Below are 25,177 nucleotides of genomic sequence, written 5' to 3'. Positions count from 1 at the left end.
TTTGATGTTTCCTTTTAGGCTTTGCCTATTGTTGGAGTATTTTTTGTCAAGTTAGCTTCTTAGAGTAAGGGTTACTTTAGCAGTGCCAAATTTTGGGATAACATTTTTTGTTTTGAAGTGTTTTGAGGTTGAAGTTTTACTTTTATTTGCATTAAATAATGGTCAGAATCAACTTGGACATTTAAAATTTCTTTGTAGTTAGGGTATGAAATGGCTACACGATTGATTTGAAATTCTCCAATAAATTTATTGGGTGCCCACCAAGTATTTTGTTTAGAAGGCTTCTTTTTAAAATGTGTAGACATGATTTTAAGGTTAAAATTTTTGCATGTTTCAACAAGTCTTTGGGCACTTTGGTTTGTCCATTTATGCGCAGGAAATCCACCCACCGTTTACTTATATTTTTTCTCTTTACCTAATTGAGCATTAAAATCACTCATTAAAATTTTAACATAGTTTGAAGGAATTTTCAAGATGATACTTTCTAATGTTTCCCAAGATTCATTAACTTCTTCACATTTTTTATGGTTGTCCTCATTGACTGGCATATAGGCATTAATTAAAGTGTGTGTTTTTTTGCACATTTAAGAGAAATTCTCATTAGTCTATTATGAATGGGTTCTACCTCCTTTATTGAATTTGAAATATCTTTGGAGACTGCAAAAGCAACTCCCAGATGTGGTATATTATTAAGCAGTGCTGTTTTTCTGGGGGAACGCTGGGGGATGCGTACCCTAAACTTTTTCATCAATAAAGTTGTTTTTTTACGATGTTGAGAACTTGGAAGGGTGCCAAAGATTTATTTCAGGGACGTAAATTTTTTATTTCATTTTTGTGTGTTGATAATTGCAATACGAATGATACCAGTGCAGTTTTTGGTGGGAAAAGCGATGTCATTGACTGTTTCAAGCATATCGAAGCTGTGGCAACTGTTCTCGACAACTGAATCGCTGGCAACCAGTTCGACAAGCATGTAGTGCCCTTGCCCACTAATAGTGGGCGATGGTAGTGCTAAACGGATATGTGTACGCTCAAACGCGAGCTACTGACAGATGTCTCGATGGTCCCGCTACCATGATCCTTTGCGATTCATTGCCATCTTTGTTTTGTTGTTCTTTATTCGTTTGTGTTTGCTGCTCCGTTCTTGTCAGTTGTGCGAAGTTTTACAGTGTGTCCCGTCTTTCACTGCAACTTGTAAGTTAAGTTGGAGGTGACAGATGAGCAGAAAACTAAAAAACTATTTTACTAGTTCTCCTGCTATAGTAAAGTCAAATGAAGAGACCGATACCTTTTTTTTTTTGTAGTTCGACATGTTGACTATGTCATGGCTAAAAGCAGACAGGTGGCATCCCATGCTTCAGTTATAAGTTATTTTTGCTACATTATATCCAATGTCCGAGTACCCTCAAACTTTTTTTAGAAAAAAAGCACTGTTATTAAGTACTGTTTTATCAGTTTTACTTTTAAAAAGACGGTAATTGCTGAAATCATCCGTGTTTCTTGTAGTGCCAAAATTTGAATCTTCTGTTATTTTAATGCATTCCCAAATTTATGAAGTTTACTTGGTTACAAAGACTTTTGTATGTTAAGTGTTGCAAAAAAAAGTACTCGTTTTGGTTTTAAGTTGGCCAGAGGATTCTGACTTCCTCTGTTGAATCACGTTGCATTTTAACCTGGCTGCCCAGAATCCGAAAGACCCGTTGCACCAGTAATACTGGTGATGGATTGACCACCTCAAGTAATATTCTGACTATCAAAATTCCCCATCATGATTGTACCTGGAATCAGGTAGGGCTGAGTAGACTCAATGAGTGTACTCAGATTGTTATGACTTGAAGGATTAGTTCCAGAATATAAATTACAGCCACACCACTTGTGAACAGACTCTGACCACTTTGCTGCTTGCTACAAGACAGGCGCAAAGTGGATTTGATTTTGTTTTACCTTGGTCTGGGATTGCTTATTCTGCACTCACAGCTGTCCACCATATCGGTGGAATGCTCACTATCCACTACCTGTGACCCGTCCAATACCCTAGGCAAGGTCAACTTCTTAGACTGTTAGTTACAAAGTCTTGAAGCCTTATTAATTTATTTATTGTTTATTATTATTTTTTTCCCTATCATTGTCATTGTCATTTACATCTTCATCTGTATCCACACTCCACAAGCCACTGCATGGTAGAGGATGTCACATACTACTACTACTACTACTACTACTACTACTACTACTACTAGTGTTTTACTTTTGTGTTTGAATCACAAATAGAGCAATGAAAACACAACTGTCTATATTCAGGTGTAATGCGTCTATCTTCGTGGTACTTAGGTGAAATGTGCAATGGTTGCAGTAGAATTGCTCTGAGTAGGCCTCAAATACAGGTCTGCTAAATATTCTCAACAGTGCCTTGTGGAATGTAGTTTGCTTCCCTCTGGGGATTCCCATCTGAGGTCACAAATTCATCTCCATAATACTTCAGTGCTGATCCAGTCAACAAGTAGCAAATCCAGCAGCATGCCTCTGAATTGCTTTGATGTCTCCTTTTATCCAACCTGGTGGGGACCCTAAAACTCTCTGGATGGGTCAGCACTAGTTTTGTATGCCCCATCTCCTTTATAGATGAGCTACACTTTTCCAAAATACTCCAGATAAAATGAAGTGGGCCATTTGCTTTCCATACTACCAACTTCAAGCACTTGTTACCTTTCATATCGATTTGCAGTGTTATGCCTAGATATTTAGTCGATCAGATTGTGTCAAGTACCACGCTACTAATGCTGTATTTGAACATCACCAGGACTGCAGGATTGTTTTCCCTACTCATCCACATTTACTTACATTTCCTTAGAATCACAGCAAGCTACCGCTCATCACACCAACTAGAAATTCTGTCCAAGTCATCTTGTATCCTCTTACAATCTCTCAATGATGACATCTTTCCATAGAGCACAGCACCACCACCACCAAACAGCCACAAATTGTTGCTCGTCCTGTCAGCCAGATCATTTACATATATAGAGAATAAGAGCAGTCCTATTGCTCTTCCCTAGGAAAATCCTGACGATGTTCTTGTTTGTGCTGATCACTTGCCTTCAAGGACAATGTAATGAGTACTATTACTTAAGAAGTATTCAAGTGACTCATATAGCTGGGAACCTAATCTGTATAAATGGACCTTCATCAACAGTCTGGAGACTGGCCGATTTGGATGACTTAATACCAATACCAATACCAACACCAACACACCCACCACCACCACCACACCTGCAAATTCGCATACTTCACGTAACTGTTGGCGGAAACCTCTTGTAAGGTAGGACCCAATGAACTGTCCTCTCAATTTAATGACAACAAATTAGCTAGAAAGCATTTATTAATGTCAATGAAAATTTTATTTGCAGTTGTTTTCTAAAACTACCTTGCACTGCTATTTATCACAATATTTGTATGATATGTAAACATATGTCACTGCTGAAAGATGATAGATGTAGAAAAGAAAAGTTTGGCCCCTAAGATGCAACCTTATGGGACACCACATGTAATTAAGTTTAAATTTGGGCGAAGACCAGTTACTTAATATGGGACTGTTTTCTGTTTACACCTTTCATTTGTTTTTGAAAACAGGAAGCAATAAAGATACTGCAGTGATTCAAGAATTTCTGAGTAAATTTTAGAACCACTCAGCCTTCTACCGTCTCTAACACATGATATTCCAGATATTAGTGTGGGATGGTAGAATCCTACCTACTGAGTGCCACATGTTTGTTTGTGCAGGTTTAAAATCAGTCACAGGTAGAAAGTAGACACGGTGGACAAACGGCACCGAAAAGTACCTGTCGGGCAATCCATAGACATATTAGTGAGTGTGTAAGGAAGAACTGTGGAGTTTATATGCAGCTCTGTGCTTATTGGGTCATTTACTATTGATATTAAAACAAAGACAGTTGAAAAAGAACTCTTGAAAACTCTTGACGTAACCTTGCTATAGGCAAGACTTATTTTCTGGTTTTGTGAAGAAAAGTTATGGTATCAAAGCCAACTTTCTTTTATCTGTAATATAGTTTGTCTCTGACATTCGACTGTACGAGGGACTTACAGGAAGTTATAGATTTATGTTGAAAGTGAGAGTTTTATTGTGTATGAAAGTCAAATACATTGTTAAATGACAAAAGCAAAGTTTGTATGTCTACTTATTTCATAAGTAGACAGAGTCTAAAAATTCCTATACCTAGCATTATTCGACGGAGAAGAAGTCAAGAGGGTTTTCAGCAGCTGGCTATCCAGTAAAGAAGAGTGGCTGCAAATTCCAAGTAAGTCACCTCGTAACAAAGTGGAAGGTGGTTTGGGGGGAATAAACCAAAATAACCCAGATTCACGCTCACACTTCAAGTTGGAAATGTTAGAATATCCTCAACCCATTCATTATTTGTAATACACCCAGAATATTACAGGTCATGTGTTTCCTGCTAGATTTAACTTTACCATTTTGCAGAATTTCCTGCGATACTGTAACATGATTTACTTAAAAGAATGAAATTATTCATGCAGTCAAATTGGTGTGACAAATCACAGAATACAACAGAATCCTATAATTTGCCATATTATGAATTAAATGCATCCTCAATGGATGTCTTGGTATAAAAACCTCTGGGAATTCAAACTGTGTCTTTCACAATATGTTATCTGTAGTCAGATTATAGATTATTAAGAAGCTATTTACATATCAACATTTATAAATTTTTTGAGAGCAGTACTAGACATGTAACTGAGTGAAAATTCTTTATTGTATTTACCTAGGATCATTAACTTTTTGACACTCTTTTATGTTAGTCACTATTATAATGTATATGGAGAGAGAGAGAGAGAGAGAGAGAGAGAGAGAGAGAGAGAGAGAGAGATGTAGTGTAAGTGAAGAAAAACTGTGTTTGAGCTACAATTGCAAAAGAAAGGGAAGGAAATTTGTTTTCAATGGCACTGAGAAATACAGATTAAAAAGTAAATATTGCTGTAACTTACAATGCAGAAGCTTCCAATTCATCCATGGTAACAGGTTGAGTGTGAAATCGCTCCTTGTCACGGAGGCTCCTCCCAAGGCCTTGCCTCTTTGGCACAGCTCCAGTTTTAATTGCAGCTGTTGAGCTGGTTCTGACAGGCTGACTTAGAAGACTTTCCATGTTTACTATCCTTTCAGCAACTGATAAACTTCTTGGCTCATCAGAATTTGGCTGATTCATCAACTGTACATTGTCAGTAGCATCTACAGAAAAACTCGGCTCCCAGGAACGTCTTTTGGGGACAACATTATCATGCTCACTCTCAAGTGAAACAGGGCTACATAACACACGATTTCGTCTTAGAACAGCACCTTCACCAACTGGACTGACAGGCCTTGTAGTATCACTACCAGATGAAGCAGTGCTCCGTGCTATCAGCCTATCCTCATCTTCATCATCACAAAATGACAATCTCGGACGGGGAGAAGAGGACCTTTCTCTGCTGTTCGATTGCTTCAGTATGGGTCTAACAGCTTCCCCATCTGATCCAGATGTGGAATCAGAAGCAGTAGCACTATGGCTGCGTAATTTCAAACATCTGGTAGGTGATTCCCTCGGTGTGCCATCCAAACTTACACTACCTCTGCCTTCCTGGGAAGATCTCCGTGAAGACTTCAATATAGGTTTTTTCGGCCTGTCTTCAGAATCGTCGACATCCGTGCTTGTTTTCTTCTTCAAAATGGGTTTAGGGGTGTCTGCAGAGGAAGAGTCTGCTGTAGTTGTGTCCTCTGAGCTGCTCTTCTTCTTAAGAATAGGCCGTACAACTTCAGAAGCATCAGCTCCAAATTCTGTGCCAGATATTCCAGCAACATTCATGATAACTGTCTGTGAAATTGAAACATGAGGTGAACCACTTCCACTGCTACTGCTACTGCTAACATTGGATTTGCGTTTCAAAATTCCTTGTGGTTCTGGGGAAGTGATAGTTCTTTCTTCCGTGTCATCATCACGGCTAGTCTTCCTTTTTAAAATTGAATGAGGATGTAAATCTGGAGACTGAGTTCGCCTCACTAGTTCCTCCATCGATGATCTTCTCTGGTTCTTCAAGATGGGTCTGAATTCGTAAGAATCTCTAGCCCAACTATGATTGACATCTGGTGAGCAACTTCGGCGCCTCATGACTTCTGATTCATCGAGGCTTGCACGTTTTTTGAGTATACCTTGTCTTCTAGAGTTACGAACATGGTCTTCTACTGATGGGGAGAAAGTTACTGGTGGTGCTGGTGTGGTACTTGCACTTGAGCCTGCCTCATCTTGTGAGGTTTTTCGCTTAAGTATTGACACAGGCTGTGCTGTTACAACAGGAACAGAAGGAACTGTGCCTAGCGGTTCCTCCAATGACTTCTTCTTCAAAATGGAAGATGCTGGCTTTGTTGGTGATTTACTCCTTTCGTGAATTTCTACTGCAAGTTCAGTGTCGTCTTCACAGGGAAATGATGAAGTGGAGTCAACTGAAACCACTGAAGATGCAGATTTTTTCAGGCTATGTTCTGCATGGTCCTGCACATGGCCGTTACTGAGGGTAGAAGATGTGTTCGAACGAATAACATGGGATTCTCCAGTTAATCGAGACGTATGTTCATCACTCACAGAAGTATTGGTAAGCCTGTCTAATCTTGCTAAGGACTCTTTTGTGAGTGCTGTCAATATATCAACTTTGTGGGAGGTATCCACACTTTTGATATCCGATTTTTTTGACAAATATCTGAAAATGAAAAAATATTTTTCAGTGTGCTCACTCAGCTAAATGCAAAACATTGAAACAAAATTCCTTAAATTATTTAGGTCTTTCTGCCAAAAGGAGATTATTTTCCTATTACACTGTTGAAACCATACAAACACATAATAAAAGACTCCAGACCACAGAAATACAGGGCTGAATTTGCTGTTCTTTGAATCTTTACACATTATATCAAGAAGACAAATGAGATGATGAATTGACCATATTCAAATCACTCACAGACTGGTCTCTAATACACCAAATACCATGACATTTTTCTGTTTCTGTGTTGTTGAACAATGCTCCAGCAACAACAATCAAAACCCACAAAGCAATTTAAAGTCAATATTCTAAAGCTCTGTGTATAACAAACAAGTAAGATACATCTAGATAAACTTACCTCGACTCTGTCAGCCTCGATTTCGAAGGTGTGACCAACGGGGAGCTAGGTTTTCTTGTGTTTACAACAGGTACAAATCCGGTAGCTGATGTCCGAGGGGATGTAGTCCTTGATGTAAAGCTGGGTGATGCTGTGCTTCTAACAGGTGAGACAGGCACTACATTTGAAGCAGTGCCATTCAGTCTTGAGTGTTGCTGTTGCTGACGAGATGAACCACCAACAGGAGAGGCTGCAAAAACATGCAAAATGGGATTGATCACCATCCACAAAAAATGACTACCTGCAGTCCACACCAATCTCTTTCCAGACAGTTATTAAGTGGACTTTCGCTAATGACTAATGCAGTGAGCCTCACACTTCTTTTTGTTAACTGATGAAGTCAGGCTGTTTTAAAAAGAAAGTACATATTTTGAATAGATATATTTATTAAAGGGTAAGACATACAACTACAGAAACTGGGACACACACTTATGAATCTCTCAAGCTTAGATTTCAGATGTTAAATATGTCCTCCATCAGTGACAAAAACATTATCACTTACATACTTGGGTCAATATGTCCACTGTCACTGAATTTATGGCAGTACAGTTCTTCAACTCTTACAGTTCCTGTGGTAGTGTGAGAGCATGAATGACATCCTTAATGTAACCCTACAGGAAGATGTCACAGGGCATCAAATCTGGTGACCATGGAGGCCACATGAGAAGTACTAAGTTGTTAGCTGTTTGATGAACAATCCAATGGCGTGTCAAGTTTCATTCACATATTTATGAACTTGGAAAGTCCAGTGAGGGGGTGCCCCTTCTTGTTGAAAAATGAAATTTTCTTCAGTCAGCCTTGGAAACAACTAGTTTTGTGACACATCAAGATACTATTGCCTGTTAACTGTTTCCATCAAAGAAGAATGGGCAATTCACAGGAGGGGGATATCAAACAATAAACAATGACTTTTGATGAATCTGATACATATTAAATTTGTGCATATGGGATCTTTAGGCCCCAAGTTCAAGTATTGTGTGTTTACGTTCCCATTAAGGTGGAAAGCCACTTTATCACTGAACACTACGCACTGTGAAAGTGTTATCACTGGACGAAGTGCACTGACATAAGAGGAAGCTACATCAGAGAGAAACTGCATTTTTTACATAAAAATCAGAAGGGGAAATGTTGGGGATAAAGAAGTACACTTTCCCAGATCAGTTCCATTCATTTAATCATATACCACACAACTGTGTTTGATTATCTTCATATCAAAGCCAATCTGTATTAAAAATTAATTGAAGTGAGCAAAGAGCAGTACTGCCAGTATGTCAATAATAATATTTATTATCGGGTATAAAGCGGAAAGAACAGTTCTTTAGAGTAACCAACATGAAACCAACGCTTATTAACATAAATACGGTCATGTGTGTTATCAAATGAAATTTGTGACTGGACTGAGGATTGCTTGCTGGGGATGATGTGGCATGTTACACCAGCTGGACAGTCATCAGCAGGTACAGGAATAGTTCCAGGCATGCCCCAATGAAGAGTATTGGCTCCCTTGCCATTCATGTGATATATTAACTGTCTGACAGACAATGTTAATAAAAACTCATACTTTAGGCAGGTGATGCAGTTATGTTACATTTTTATGTTATTTAGTATGTATGCAATGTGTGTATGTATGTAATGTACAATGCGGTACTGATTACACGAAATATGCACAAATATTGTCAGATTTTGATGGGATTTCAAAGTGGTGCAAAGATTGGCAATTTGTTTAAAAATTCAGAAATGTAACATACTGACTTCACAAAACACAAATACAAAGTATCTTAGGACCATAACATCAGTGTGTCACCACTGGAATTAGTCAACCTGGGTGTAACAGTATGTAAGGATATGTATAACATATAGGCTTAAACAAAGGTACAGCAGGTAGTGGGTAGTCATAATCACTGGTAGGTTACTGGAAAAATGCAATCACTCTACACAGCAGCTTGCTTAGAAAACACTTGTGTGAGCCTTGCTATGATATCTCTCAAGTGTGTAGGAGATACATCAGATAGGACTAATCAGGGATACTGAACGTATAAGGGTAGCACAAATGAGCACAGAATTATTTGACATTCAGGAGAGGATCATCATGGAGATACCAAAAAACCTGAACTGGCAACTACTAAGGTATGTGCCATCTAAAAACTACTTACAGAGTCTCAAGAAACAATATTAAACAATGAATCTAGAAAGCACAACAACCTCTTAGATACCATAGGGACCACAGAATACAAGCTTAGACTACTTGCAGCATAAATGTGTCTGCGTGTACTATAACTCTTCCCTCATTCCATACAAAATAGGGCAGGAAGAAACCCTAATATGTGGTACACTGGGAAGTACCTTCTGCTGTGTGCTTCACAGTGGTTTGCACAGTGTAGAAGTAGATGAAGATGTAGATGTAGAGATCCTGCCAGTTGTCAATATAGCGTATACTTCCCCATGCTGCTACTGCTGTTTGGCAATTCCCCTGGGAGTTTGCCGTGATTTGAGAAGTTTAAACGAGCTCAGTACTAAGGGAACAGAAAGTGTGTAATACTGAAAATCTAAAGCTACCTTTCATGGACAGCACTTTACCTCTACTGTGTGATCTGAGCACTCAGTTTCAACTTGCAATATGTGAAATTTTAAATAGGTATGCGAGGTGCTCTGTGGTGCCAGACATGGCAGTAACAGGAGTGCACTGCTGATGAAAGGGAGGTAACAACAGACAGTACAATACACTGCATTAGTCATACTCAATTGATCCCATGGAGAGTTACCTCTTAGATGTGGAAACAAAGGGAAAATGTACATTTTTCTTTAATTTCAGTGCTATACAGTAAAATAAATTTACTACAGACTTGTGTACTACAGTGCTAATTCTGATAATAAAACTAATCTTGTGTGTTTTTGTGAAGATATTTTTCGACACAGGTGAAGGAATTGCCCAAAAGAAAGTTCTTTCCAACACTTTATTTACATGACATTTAATGTGCACAGGCAGGTCACTGAACACATGTTTACCCATATTTCTGACTCCTTTCTGTCCTTATTGTGATCTTTGTAGAGGTTGTTTTTGTGATAGCATTCTAGTCATGTTTTCCACAATTCTTTTTAGAAAAGAGTAATATTGTAATTATAAATATCATTACTAAATATAGATATTGTGAAGTAGTTGTCAAATAGCTAGTTTTTTGAAGAGTTCTTTGCAGGATGTCCAGGATTAACAGCAGATATATGTCCTGGAACATGCTTCTATATTCCAAAAATATTGCCCGCATCAGTCAAGTTTCCCCCAAACAGTAGTTACAGAACTCATTAGCGGATGGGAATATGCTGAATACATTTGTTTCTTCATTTTATCAAATGCAGCAGTAATCACGCATACTGCAAACATAGCTCAACCGACGCATTTCATTAATTTTAGGCAGAGTGTTTTTACATTATGGTTATCATCTATCTGCCACGTGAAAAACTTACACTTTCTACTTCTTGTATTTCACTGTACTTCTTGGGTTCTATAAGAAGTACTGAACTGAGTGTTCAGAGACTTGTCAAAATTCAGCAATAATAATGTGTCTTGAACCATCTGTTGACATTTTCAAATATTTCATCAGTTGCATTTGCGGTATGGGGACTGGTATTACTTTTTATTCCTATATATGTATGACCTGCAAAAAAACGCAAAACTTGCATGTTATGAAACTGCAATTGATAATTTATGTAAATCAGAATCAAAGCACTCAAAATCGAACCTTGTGGTACACCACGTCCAATTGCTCCAAATTCTGAGAGCCAGATGTTTGTCACTGGCATGGTATTGATACACTTTGCTTGTAAGAAAGATTTTTACAAGCGTGTGATATATTTTTCTGTCCATTCGAACAGACATCGCGCATATGAATCTGTACACATATGGGCCTTGGCGGGGCAATCCATGTTACTTCTGTGTCAAAATTTACACCATAGTAGGTGATCGGTACGAGTCCCGCACGCCTGTAAGTTGTCAGTAGTGGAAGACAACCAATAAGACATTCCGCTGTTATTTGCTACCTGAGAACCGCGGGCCGCACAAATACTTAGTTTGACGACCACTGGCCTAGGCGGTTAAGGCAACCATTCTAGAATAGCCGAGCATCTGGGTTAGAGTCCCATATCGCCACAAATTTTCTCATGTTGCCGCTGCATTTTTTCATTCTCTATGAACCGGTTATGTTTCCGAGGCAAATCAGACCTGAGAGGGTGACGGTGTCGGCGTGGACAGCGCTCCTGCCAAGTTCCAAGCTGCCGTCGAACGACTTCCTGGACCTGGAGGCAGCCGTCGACGGTTCGGTGGCGGCACCGGGGACGGAGGAGGCGGCGGAAGCAGAGGCGGAGGCGGACCCGGCGCCGTTCACCGGGCGTCGCCGGCGACGCACGCTGCCACCGCCGCTGCTTTCGTCTGCAACAGGCAAAAACCTCAGTTCAATGTTGCCGCCTGGAGTACAATATAACTGAGTCCCAAATTGCTGAAACCAAATGCGTCAAAATTTTCAATTTTCTTTTTTTCACTGAATACAACATTTAAGAGTACAGTCTATCGTTTGGTGTTGAAATGAAGCACGTCTTGCTCCTACAAATGGTAGAATCGGGTGCACTTTACGGTGTTGGTTGTTAAAACCAAATAACTCACTTATTTCGTTTCAACAGACGCTGCTCGTTCCCGCGCAGAATCTGTTTTCCTCCAATGCTACACATTGTTGATAAAATTATCCACTTTCTTTGTTGTGGCTCTAATGGTCACTGCTAATGTTCATTAAAAGGCAGTTGGTTGTATTACTATGGCTCCAAAAAGGAAGAATAGTAGTGCAGATTATGACAGACGTATGGTAAAAACAGCACGTACTAAAGGACTGCCATATCGAAATTACAGAGGAGAATATGTTCCAGCGAAAGCAGTTAGGGACTCTTGCAAGTAAATATCAAGCTTTCTTGGAACAACCGAGGAAATTGTATAGACGTAAATAATATCAATATTACCAGCAATACCAATCTTGTATTACAGTATTAATTTCCTTTCGGCATCAGAATGAAATGTTATGACTCCATTGACGTAATTGAACGTAATAATATTTTGGCAATATTTCTTGATCTTCCTACCAAATGTGCCCATGAGTTACATCTGCAGCGGCTTATTGAAGCAAAGGAAGTAAAGCAGTGGCGTCCTTGGAAATCTGATCCAGAATGATGTGAAAACTGTATGGATGCAACGTTTCTTGACCAAGTAGTGCTTGGAACTGAAAGGACACTGGATTGCAAGAAAGCTTTCATGAATATACATGCAGAGACGAATTCGCTCGAGTTTGGAGTATGTAGATTTCTTCTTGAGGGAATCGCACCTGTTGATGAACGCGGAAAAACTTACGCACCACGAAGACATCGAACAATACCCTTGCACTCATTCACGTGCATACAAAGTCCTTCCCCACAAAAACCTCACATTATTCACGAAAAGAAGTAACATAGTTAAACACTGAACTAAATGTGCGAATAATGCACAGCATGACAAATATGCACATTGTACAGTAACATATGGTGTTTATCGTAATTATTATCGGGACAATTTTTATTATTCATTTGGCAGACCCCAAGTGGATGTCTGTTGTAACACATTTAAATAAAAAGCCAAGCTTGTTGCCAGAGCGGAATTGAATGTTCCTAATCGTCGTAGTTCTAAATTTTACAACTCACTTCTGGATGCAAAGAGAATTGTTATTGATACACAGGGACCCATTAGTTTTTGATTATATGCAAAACTTGTAGTTTCCACATATCCCAATCCAACATATATTATTCTATGTACACCAACTGTGGGTACTGTTTTGGCACACATGATTTGAAAACTGACCACTCCACTGTATACTTGTACCATGAAGGCTTAGGAAAGAAAGGTGCAATCCGAAGTGGCATCTTTCGTTTCTGATTACATAAGAAACGATCTCAGTAAGAATGTGACTGACCTTTTCTTTTCTGATGGATGTGTCGGCCAGAATAAAAATCGCCATGTGTATGGGCATGGTTCAAGCAGGAATACTCAAGAGCACAATACATAAATGTCCAGAGAGAGGCCATTCATTCCTCCCGTGCGGTCACAACTTTGAACAATGTAAGAGGAAAAAAACTCATGACCGCATTTACACCCCTTATGAGTACGTGGAACTGACAGTGAGCAGTAAAAGGAACATGGCAATAAAACTAGTTAATGGAGAGGAAATACTAGATTTCGACAACTGGTGGCCAAAATATTATAGAAAAAGTGTTTGTTTCGTGGGAGACAGTGACAGAATAACGCTATAAAATAAAGCTTCTTCACTCCGATTAGCAGCAAAGAAATACAATACCTTGTGACAGCAAAGGTGGTTGGCCTTCCATACATCGATGGATTACTAAGACATACCTTTCACTTAAGAAACAGACTTCAGCCCACCATTCCAGGATTAATGGACAGCATTCCGAAGGCCTACCCAACTTACCAAGTACCTATTTCCAGAATGAAGATGGAAGATGTGAACAAAGTCACTGAACAAGTGCCTGCTGCAGAGAGATCATTCTATGAAGTGCTTTCTTTGCCAGTGATCGGCTAAAATTATAGCTAATGTACAGTTAAACATTATTGCTGTTAAAATAATTCAGTTTGTTCTATTTGGTCACACCATGTTACTGTATTATGAAGCGTTCACACAAATACTAAAAAAAGCAAAATATATGTAAGTTTTTGAAATCAAATAAGTCAAAAAACTTTGAAATCATTAAATAAAGAAATGAAGTATTCTAGGTTAATTACTTCCCTTTCAATAAAAGCAGAATGTATCACTTTCAGTTCTGAAAAATCCCAGTAATGTAGCAATAATACACACGGCAGCGTTCACTTTTTTGTCTCTTGAAAAGTCTAAAAAATGACTTATTTGGTTGCAACAATTGACGATTCAATTTACGCAGCTCTTTTTGTATGCAAGTATTTCTCACCTGTGACATTCCGGTACGGGTACATACACAAAGAATTAAACCAATACAGAACAAAGTTTTATTTCTGAGCGTAATACTGGCTTTCGACAGCGTTCAGACACAGTAGACACCGGAAGTAGAATCCAGTAGGAGACTAACGTAGAGTTCATTGAAGCCAAGAGGAAAAAGACGGTGGAATCTCCTACAAGAATTCACTTTCACTTACACTTACAACGGTAAAGAATGTCTGCAGAATTATGTATGACCAACACTGTTTGATTCTCCATTCCACATAATGAGCAAGCATTTCTTACTTAAGCGAGATTTAATTGATGTGCCTAATATGGTAACACACAGTGGAAATATTCGTCAGCAGCGCATTCAAATCGAAATACTAATTTGAGAAGGATTACATTTTACTCTCAATATGAAGTTGCTACAAAGTCTGTCTTTACACACATTTACACAGTTTTTTGAGGAAGAACATGTAACCTTCTCACGTAAGCTCATATAATTCGACTTTAGTCTGAAAGTTTCTGAACTTATGTGTTTCGATTCACGTCACTGCCAAAGTTAACCAATATTACATACGCTATCAGAGAGACGAATGTTCGATGAGAGTCGGCGGCTTTGACCAGTAACAGGGGAACAGAAACATGCGACAAACGTCGTAAACAATATGGCGTCTATAAAGTGATCACTATCCTTATAGAACATGTAACTTAAAGTTTTTGTGTAATCAAAGCTGAAAACGCGTAAGTGTTATTTAATTCCTGGTGTCTACTGTACTCCGGAATAAAATGCCGAGTATGAAAAGCAGCTATACTGGCTGCACTGCGCGATGAATGCAGAGATTTCTGCTATCACACTGCTTCTTCCCATGTAAAAATATACAGGGTGATTCAAAAAGAATACCACAACTTTAAAAATGTGTATTTAATGAAAGAAACATAATATAACCTTCTGTTATACATCATTACAAAGAGTATTTAAAAAGGTTTTTTTCACTCAAAAACAAGTTCAGAGATGTTCAATATGGCCCCCTCCAGACACACGAGCAATATCAACCCGATACTCCAACTCGTTCCACACTCTCTGTAGCGTATCAGGCGTAACAGTTTGGATAGCTGCTGTTATTTCTCGTTTCAAATCATCAATGGTGGCTGGGAGAGGTGGCCGAAACACCATATCCTTAACATACCCCCAAAAGACAAAATCGCAGGGGGTAAGATCGGGGCTGCTTGGAGGCCAGTGATGAAGTGCTCTGTCACGGGCTGCCTGGCGGCCGATCCATCGCCTCGGGTAGTTGACGTTCAGGTAGTTACGGACAGATAAGTGCCAATGCGGTGGCGCTCCATCCTGCTGAAATATGAATTGTTGTGCTTCTTGTTCGAGCTGAGGGAACAGCCAATTCTCTAACATCTCCAGATACTGTAGTCCAGTTACAGTAGCACCTTCGAAGAAAAAGGGACCAAAAACTTTATTGGCTGAAATGGCACAGAAAACGTTCACCTTAGGCGAGTCACGTTCATACTGAGTTGTTTCCCGCGGATTCTCAGTGCCCCATATACAGATATTGTGACGGTTGACTTTCCCTTTAGTGTGGAAAGTTTCTTCATCACTAAACACAATCTTTGAAACGAAAGATTCATCTGTTTCCATTTGAGCGTAGTCAACACCGCCTCAAGCGAACAAATGTACAACTAAATGAAACTTTATAGCTCCCTTAATTCGCCGACAGATGGTGCTTAGCTCTGCCTTTTGTCGTTGCAGAGTTTTAAATTCCTAAAGTTGTGGTGAATCACCCTGTATTATATGTGCTAGGCGCCGCCCCCTCCTACAAAGGAAAATGTACAAATTTAATTATGCCTTTTTCGCTGTGGAAGACTTCATATTTTCAACAGTAGTATCCTACTTGCTACACAATATCCAGTACGTTTTTATTTAAAGAAAATCCGTTCACAACGAAGTTGTCAAAAAAGAAAAAAATGTATTTACGAATGGAACAATTAAGTTTATATTTTAATACCAAGTGTCCGACACACAAGCGATATATCGCCGCCAGTCTCGGCAACGATATCGCCAACAATCTACTCCTCGCCTCGACACTGTCACACACGAGTAATTTACCGGTCAATTTGTAGTAATTCAGAGAAATTTCGAACAGTACTTGGACGCAACTCTTGTTTACCACGGGTGACAATCTCAGTACGTCGACTAATACATGTCTAAAAATGGGAATTCAAACCACAAATTCTTTTTAACGCTTCTCTTGGGATCTGTAAGCTATCCACTAAGGAAATGTCCTTACATAAATTCTCCTACTTTCTTGAAAACAAACTTAGAAGTCTTTAATTTGCGAGCAATCTTGCCAGTTCAAAGACATATATAAATATCACTCCAAGGCTGTTTTTTTTTTAAAGTAATCACTTTATCATACCTTGCACGATTGGCCTGTGCGGCCTTACAGGGCATTTTCAAGCGCAGTAGGTGTCGATGTGTCGTACAATTACCCTGTTATTAAACCTGCGGAAGCTATAGGCTTTCTGGCTTTAATTCTGACGCTCACACGTTGTGCACACGCTTTCTGATCGGCTATATCCACCGTTTAATAATAGGATAATTGTACGACACATCGATATCTACTGCACTTGAAAATTAGCCAATCGTGCAAGATGCAATAAAGTGAACACACTTTAAAAACAGCCGAGCTGTAATTCCACGATACGTCTTTTAACATATATACGGCTGGGGTACCCCTCATACAGAAAATTTCATCAGTTCATTATTTACGTTTAAAGAAACTGCATCATTTTTCTGATTACTTTTTCTTGGCTCGCATTATACTGTAGTCATTATCTTGTTGCTGGAAAAATTCATTTTCTCTTGAAAATACATACATTTTGATCTTCTGAAAAGTATGCTTAGAATTTTACAGTGATTTTTTAAAAATATGATTAACATTTATATGAATGATTGGTGTCTGTTCTTTCAGACAGACACCACGTATTCATATAATTTATAGACCTAGCTGGGCAACGGATCCACCTTCCTCAGTGCGGATGCACAAATACATCCGACCTCCTGTGGGAATCTTAAGAGTAGCGGACTGTTAGTAAAACGGACAGGGACTGCGGATAGGCGGCGCTCGATGGGAAAGTGGATCGGCCGTGAGGCGTGCCGAAATAGCCCGCACAGTTGCGATAACACTGTGTCCCGGATGGCGCAGTCGTTCACGCATCTGTCTAGTAAGCAGGAGATCCCTGGTTCGAATCCCGGTCCGATCACATTTTCACTCACCACCGCTGATTCCGCGTAATGCCCCGCTGCAGCTGATAGCACTGATCCCCTTCGATTTTCATATAATGATTTAACATTGTTATCCATCTCGTATAATTCTAAGTAAAGGTTTCACTTGTCTTCCATGATGTTCTGATTCTATTTGTAATACAGGGCTTAGAAGCATTTAACATAGTGTACAAATACTTACAGAGGTAATGTTTTGGAATAGCATTTTTAAGTAACCTATGACTTCGTTACACAATACGCTTTTCAATAGCGCTAGACGCTTTCTATATTGTATTTGTATTTCGCGAATACAATCAATTCCGTCTTCATTTTAAAATGTTACCGGTTTCGCTCAGTTCTTGACCATCCTCTTACTAAGATGACAGGAGGGGCAGTGATGAAGCGGGTGTTGCAAATCCACCCTGTGTGTGTCCACGTTTAAAGCAATTTCAACACTGCTGGTTTCCATAACTCTTTGTTGTAAATATCATGAGCCCGAGTTGGATTATGTCGCAAAGGACGTTAGTACAGTTTTAGAATAGATATGCCCTAAACATTTAAATAAATTTTCAGTTAATACACTGCCGTGCAAAATTTACGGACGAAAGTAACATTCGCATGACGAGTCACTGCCCAGTAACATAGCTCTATGAAATGAAGCATTCATAGAAAGAGTTGCTACGGTATTTGTACAGAAGCCAACTGGGGGAATACACATGAGACGAACAGAAACGACACTTTTATTCGAAAACAATAATTACACTGGAGTCACCGATATGTATGATGGGCCCCCGGACATTACAAATGGTCTTAATAGCATGTTTGCTCGCCACGGACGGCAATGCTTGCTCTGAAACATGCTCCCAAGCTGCCCACAATGTTGGGAAGTTCTTGCAGCAAGGCGTTCCATTCCTCCACCAGTGCAGCTGACAACTGCTGGGTGGTTTTTGGTGCATGTGGATGTCACCCCGACGGGTCCCACACGTGCTCGATGAATTTTAAATCGGGAGAACGGCCAGGCTAGTCCATTCGCCGTATATCTTTTCGTTTCAAGAGCTGCCACACCTGTGCAGTTCGATGTGGCCGTGTACTGTCATCCATAAAACTGAAGTCAGGGCCGAATGCACCCCGGAAACACCGACATAGGGAAGGTATAAAGTGACAACTACATTGACATATGAGTGTATCGTGTTCAAAGATTTGGAGGTCAGTATGTCCACGTAACATTCTACTTCCCAAGACCATAACATCTGGTCTACCGAGATGATCATCGCTGACAATGTTCCCGCGTGTATAAACTGTTCCCACTTTTCACCATGTGAGAGTATGTCCAACATTGTCGAAAACGACTGTTTTGGTGGTCCTGGTGTTGTGGTGTGGGAAGGCATGGACGTACTGACTTCCAAATCTTCCAACACGGTATGGTACACTCACCAGTCAACGTCACTGTGACGTACTCCTTCCCCATGGTCGTCTTTCCAAGGGTGTATTCGGCCCTGACTTAATTTTTATGGATGACAATAAGCGACCGCATCTGACGCGTTACTCGAATGACCACCACGTTCGTTGATTTTTATCTTGTGGTGTTACTCGAAGGATAGCGTTTATGTTTCATTACTACCACAGAATCTCGAAAACCTGTGACACGACACCACATCACAGTTAGCTCTTGTTACCGTCTGTTCTGATTTACTGGACTGGACAGAAATGAACTATTGACTAGATGTGTGCCATGTGATGAACGGTGAACACAGGACATTTACAAACATGGCAAAAAAAATTTTTAGAGTTTGTCTTTCACATACTGTATCAAAAGTTGTTCTTGGTCATTTACCCGAGCATTTTTGAAATTTTTCATGGACTCTATAAATAACCTGTACAGCCGACGTCGGAGAATATCACTTTGGATTCTTGACTGAGACCATACAGCAGTTACGAGTCGAAGGAGAAGAAAGGGAAGCAGTGGTTTAGAAGGGAGTGAGACACGGTTGTAGCGCATCCCTAATGCTATTCAATCTGTACAAGGAGCTAGCAGTAAAAGAAACCAAAGAAGAATTTGAAATATAATTTAAAGTGCAGGGAGAAAAAATAAAAACTTTTAGGTTGCCGATGATATTGTAATGGTGTCAGAGATAGCAAGGACTTGGAAGACCAAATGAACAGAGTAGACAGCCTCTTTGAAGCAAGGATATAAGATAAACATCAAGAACATCAAAACAGGACTAATGGAATGTAATCGAATTAAATTAGGTGATGCTGAGGGAATTATACTAGGGAAAGAACCATTAAAAATAGTAGAGGAATTTTCCTATTTGGGCAGCAAAGTAACCGATGAAGGCCGAAGTAGGGAGGATGTAAAATGTAGAATGGAAATGGCAAGAAAATCTAGTATGAAGAAGAGAAATTTGTTAACATCGAATATAAATTAAAGTATTAGGAAGTCATTTCTGAAGGTATTTGTATGGAGTATAAACTTATATGGAAGTGAAACGTTGATGGTAAACAGTTGAGACAAGAAAAGTGTAGAAGTTTTTTAAATGTGGTGTTACGGAAGAACCCTGAAGATTAGATGGGTAGCTCATGTAACCAACGAGGAGCTACTGAATAAAATTTGGGAAAAAAGAAATTTGTGGCATTAATTGACTAAAAGAAGGGATCTGTTGATAGGGCATATCTTGAGATATCAAGGGATTACCAATTCAGTACTGGAGGAAATGTGGAGGTCAAAAATCACATAGGGAGAGCAAACATATGAATACAGTAAGTAGGTTCAAAAGAATGTAAGCTGCAGTAATTATTCGGGTGTGAAGAGGCTTGCACGGGATAGAGCAGCGCGGTGAGCTGCATCAAACCAGTCTTCGGGCTGACGACGACGACCACCACCACCACCACCACCACCACAACAACAACAACACTGTAAGTAACGATCCACGTTCATTTACTTCTTCGCATTTGCTTTCATTCCCACCATAGTCAAAACATTTCTTTGACATCTACAAATTGAGACTAACGTAATTGGTAATTTCAAGTCTTTTACTGTCAGTAAGATCTACTCGAGACCACCCATTCCACAAAATATTTTACGTTGTTCATATACTGTGCTCTTGTTGGAATTTAATTATCTGGAAATACGAGTTAATTCGATGAAAATGGTTTAGAAACCAGGCATTTACTTCTCGACTTTCCAGATCAGAGAAACTGTTGATAGCTGTGACGAGACCATCGCAATCAGCAAAAGAAATATACGGAAAAGGACCGGACTTCTTTTGGAATACTGAACAGAATCTTTAGTTATAACTTCCAATGTGTCTGACAACATTTACAATCAGTGAATATTATCAGTTTGTCATGGGACAATGAAACATTTATTTACATGAGATAACCTTCAAAACAGAGCGCACGGAAAGCGGTGGAGAGATGCATGACGGGAATGATTATGTGAGAGAACAAAACAAAATACGCATCGGGGAACAACCTGGCGATGAAGACGTAATTATGAACGTAAGTAAAATTAAAAGGTAGTCGGCGCGAAATGTACCAGGCTGTTGATAGTATGAGTGCCATGTAGTTATTTGTTACATTCCTACAGATAAGACAGAAACGAGACAGTGAAAAGTTCGTGTTCGTATTACAAATTAAGTAGTAGCAAAAATACATACGTATCGCTGAAGACAGTGGTGCGTATAAATCTAGAAGATGCCTTTAAACCGCTGTAAGTATCGAATGACCGATCATAATGTGCTATGATACGCGGATCTAACACAATAGTGAAAATAAAGATTACTTAAAAATAATTTAGAGCACTGTCAGACGCAATTAACGCCTTTTTGTTCTTACCCAGCAGATAATTTAATTTTTCCACGAGCACACGCACACCGGTTTGGAAACACCTGCTCTACGAGAATTTTTTCGTACAGTGCTGTTTGACGATAGTCCATAGTTCTGCATTTAATGGAAGGCAAGAAAATACTGCTTATTATTTGACTAACTCCTCGACGATGTTTCAGAAATGACGACACACTACCTATATTGTGTGTGTGTGTGTGTGTGTGTGTGTGTGTGTGTGTGTGTGTGTGTGTGTGTATTTCCTCCTATTTCGTATCAGCTGACAAATTTTCTACGATCGGCTACTTTTTACTTACAGCAGCGGCGGCGTAGTGTGCTGACACTGGCAACGACCGCTGAATGCTGGGAATTATGTGATGTTCATATTAACGCAAACGTTTTGTTATGAATTGTTCGCTTTTAGAAGATAATTTACTGAACGGACAAGAATACATACAAGAATCTGTCAGCCACAGAGCAGGAACAGCATTAATTATGTACTTAATGGCCGGTCGATGCCAACATCATCACGCTACGCCGCAGCTGCCGTAAGTAAAATTTTACCGGACGATCGCAGCTTAAACTTGATTTTGGAAAAGTAGTGTGTGAAAAGGTACTGGATAACATCGTTGCTGTACTAGAGGAGCAGTAAAGCTACGTAATGTGTACACTGGAACGAGCGCTAAAACAAAAATGTATGGGGAACTACACTGCGAACCACGAAGACATGGGCCCCGTACCTGCATTGGTGAAACGTCGTGGACGAAACGAGCGAGCCTGTCGTAGTGAGCTTGGAGCGGCAACTGAACAGATCGGCCTGGAACGGCGACAGTCGCCGACAGGAAGCCGCAACGCTTCCTGCTGATATCCCGCGCACAAACAATAAGCGCGCACTCGCCTAGCCCCCGTGGCGTGGATCTCGACACACGCCACGGTGGGAAGAACGCTGCTAGGACTGGAGTTCATTTGCAAAATCCGTCCTCCGATTTACATTTACTCTAAGTTTTCTCTATGCTACACCTACTGCCTACTCGGTTACTCTCACGGAGTGTCGCAGGAGCTAAACAGTTTCTGTCTCTCTGACACCGAAAAGAGGCAGATACCGTCCCCAGAGATAACTGCTTCACGATCACAGATATTGTTACGAAGGAGTAAATTTTCTGGGACTTACACAACCTAGATTTCGACAATACTAATTTATAGGAACTCTGAATGTCAGTTACATTGCATACATTGTTATGAGACTTACTACCAAAATTTCACATTTGCGCTGATTGTTACACGCCGCTGTGTACTTTCCTGTCAAATGAAATCGTTCACCAGGTTACAAAGAAAGGAGAAGCGGCATTAAGATCATCTCATTACAAGATACATTCTGAATTCGATTCCTGCTCAAACTATCCTGACTTAAGTCCTACGTACTAGTCCAAATTTTAAAAAGGGAATACCGGTATCATTTTCTTAAAAACACATAAGATGATTTCCTACCACATCTTCGTCAAAACGAATATAGTTGTTTCATCAGTAACTATCTGCGCACATATTCCGCAAGTCACAGTACAGTGCGTGGCGCAGGGTACCCCTATCACTACGGTCACTTTTATTCCTGTTCCATTCGCAAAACAGAGCGAGGGGGGAACGACTGTCTATGCGCCTCCGGATGAACCCTGATTTCTCGTGTCTTATCATAGGGTTCCTTAAGCAACATGTATGTTGGTGGCAGTATACGCATTCTGCAATCAGTTTCCAATTGTGATTCTATAAATTTTCTCAGTCGTGTTCCTCGAAAAGACCGTCGCCTTCCCTCTAAGGATTCTCATTTGAGTTCCCGATGCATCTCAGCAACACTTCCGTGTTGTTCTAACCTACCGGTAACAAATCTAGCAGCCCTCCCCTGAATTGTTTCGGTAAGTTCCTTTAATCCGACCTCGCGTGGATCCCAAACACTTGATCGATACTCAGGAAAGGTTGCAGCAGCGTTCTATACGAGGTCTCCTTTACAGATGAACCACACTTTCCCCAAAATTATTCCAGCGAACTGAAGTTGACCATTCGCCTTCCTTAACAACGTCCACACATATTCGTTCAATTTCATATCGCTTTTCAATGTTACGCCCAGATATTTAAACGGCGTGACTGTGACAAGCTGCACACTACTAATGCTGAATCCGGACATCAAGGGTTTGTTTTTCCTACTCATTTGCATTAACTTACATTTTTTTGCCGGCCGTTGTGGCCGAGCGGTTCTAGGCGCTTCAGTCCGGAACCGCGCTGCTGCTACGGTCGCAGGTTCGAATCCTGCCTCGGGCATGGATGTGTGTGATGTCCTTAGGCTAGTTAGGTTTAAGTAGTTCTAAGTCTAGGGGACTGATGACCTCGGATGTTAAGTCCCATAGTGCTCAGAGCCATTAGAACCATTAGAACTTACATTTTTCTACATTTACAGCCAGCTGCCATTCATCAAACCAACTTGAGCTTTTGTCTGTGTCATCCTCCGCTCACTCAACTTCGAGACCTTCCCGTACATCACAGCAGTATCAGCAAACAACCGCAGATTGCTGCCACCCTGTCCGCCAGACCATTTATATAGACAGAAAACACTAGCATTCCTACTGCACTTTCCTGGGGCATTCCGGACGATACCCTTGTGCCTGACTAACACTCGCCGTCGAGGACAATAGATCGTGTCTGTTACTTAAGAAATACTCGAGCAACTCACATATCTGGGAACCTGTTCCGCTCGCTTGTACCTTCGTTAACAGTGTGCAGTGAGGTGACGTGTCAAATGCTTCTCTTAAATGTAGAAATATGTATTCTGCCTGTTATCCTTCATCCATAGTTAGCAGTATATCAAGTGAAAAAAGGGCAAGCTGAGTTTAGAACGAGCGACGCTTTCCAAAACGGTGCTGATTCGCGGACATTCTCAGTCTCAAGGAAATTTATTATATTAGAACTCGGAATATGTTCACGAATTCTGCTCAAACAAACAATACAACAACAGCTACGGACGGGTGTTAAACACAAGTTTGTCACCCAGTTCGTCTAAATGTTTAAGTTAACGTAGTCGTAACGCAAAACATTTTGTCGGCAGCTGCTGTTACTGATTGCCGGCCAGAGTGGCCCAGCGGTTCTAGGCGCTGCAGTCTGGAACCGCGCGACCGCTACGGTCGCAGGTTCGAATCCTGCCTCGGGCTTGGATGTGTGTGTTGTCCTTAGGTTAGTTAGGTTTAAGTAGTTCTAAGGGACTGATGACCTCAGAAGTTAAGTCCCATAGTGCTCAGAGCCATTTTGCTATTACTGATTACGACTATGCGTGAAAGGCAGCAGATATTTTTAAGGCATAAAGATCCTACAGATTTCCATACAGACAGTATATACAATCTCTGACACATATAGGCCTTCTTTTACACATTCAAAATCTCTTGATATTCATATCTGGTATGCGGCCAATACACGTATGCATCCCATCTTACAATGCTGCGTGATTTGGAAACTACCTCCTCTTTATACTGCATTCTCCCAATATTCTCCCAACGTACCGTAATCTGCAGCTTGCCTTACCGACGACAGCCTACTTAATCCTTCTGTTTCATATCTCTACAAACTGTTACATCCAGATGCGAGTAGACACATTCCAAATGTGAATGACTGATATTTTACTCATAGTACAATTTTTTTTTTTCGTTTTGTGGTGTGCACCGTTTTACATTTCTGACCATTTGAACCAAGTTGCAAGTCGTTGCACCACTTCGAAATCTTATCATCTAACAGCATAGTTTCTGCGAGCTTCTTTCCAGCTTGTTATTCATTATAGGTAACTTCATCATCTGCAAGACTCCTGAAGTTACTGTCGATACACTCTGCCAGGTCACTGAAATACAAAGC

At 40.1% G+C, this 25,177-nt stretch overlaps 1 protein-coding gene across 1 annotated transcript in view; it reads right to left on the bottom strand.

Moving 5' to 3' along the window:
- Positions 1 to 25,177, bottom strand: part of LOC126251867 (supervillin) — a 695,256-nt gene that overhangs the window by 492,216 nt on the left and 177,863 nt on the right. The window contains exons 4-6 of the mRNA XM_049952554.1: positions 11,430 to 11,636; positions 7,175 to 7,403; positions 5,017 to 6,759 (exon numbers count right to left, since the gene is read on the bottom strand). Coding sequence (XP_049808511.1) covers positions 5,017 to 6,173 — 1,157 coding nt within the window. The 5' untranslated portion in view covers positions 6,174 to 6,759; positions 7,175 to 7,403; positions 11,430 to 11,636. The remainder of the gene's footprint in view (positions 1 to 5,016; positions 6,760 to 7,174; positions 7,404 to 11,429; positions 11,637 to 25,177) is intronic.

The sequence above is a fragment of the Schistocerca nitens genome, chromosome 4, assembly GCF_023898315.1.
Source record: "Schistocerca nitens isolate TAMUIC-IGC-003100 chromosome 4, iqSchNite1.1, whole genome shotgun sequence".
NCBI classification, from domain to species: Eukaryota; Metazoa; Arthropoda; class Insecta; order Orthoptera; family Acrididae; genus Schistocerca; species Schistocerca nitens.
The sequence above is the reverse complement of the archived record's forward strand: the minus strand, read 5'-3'. Positions and strand labels throughout refer to the sequence as shown.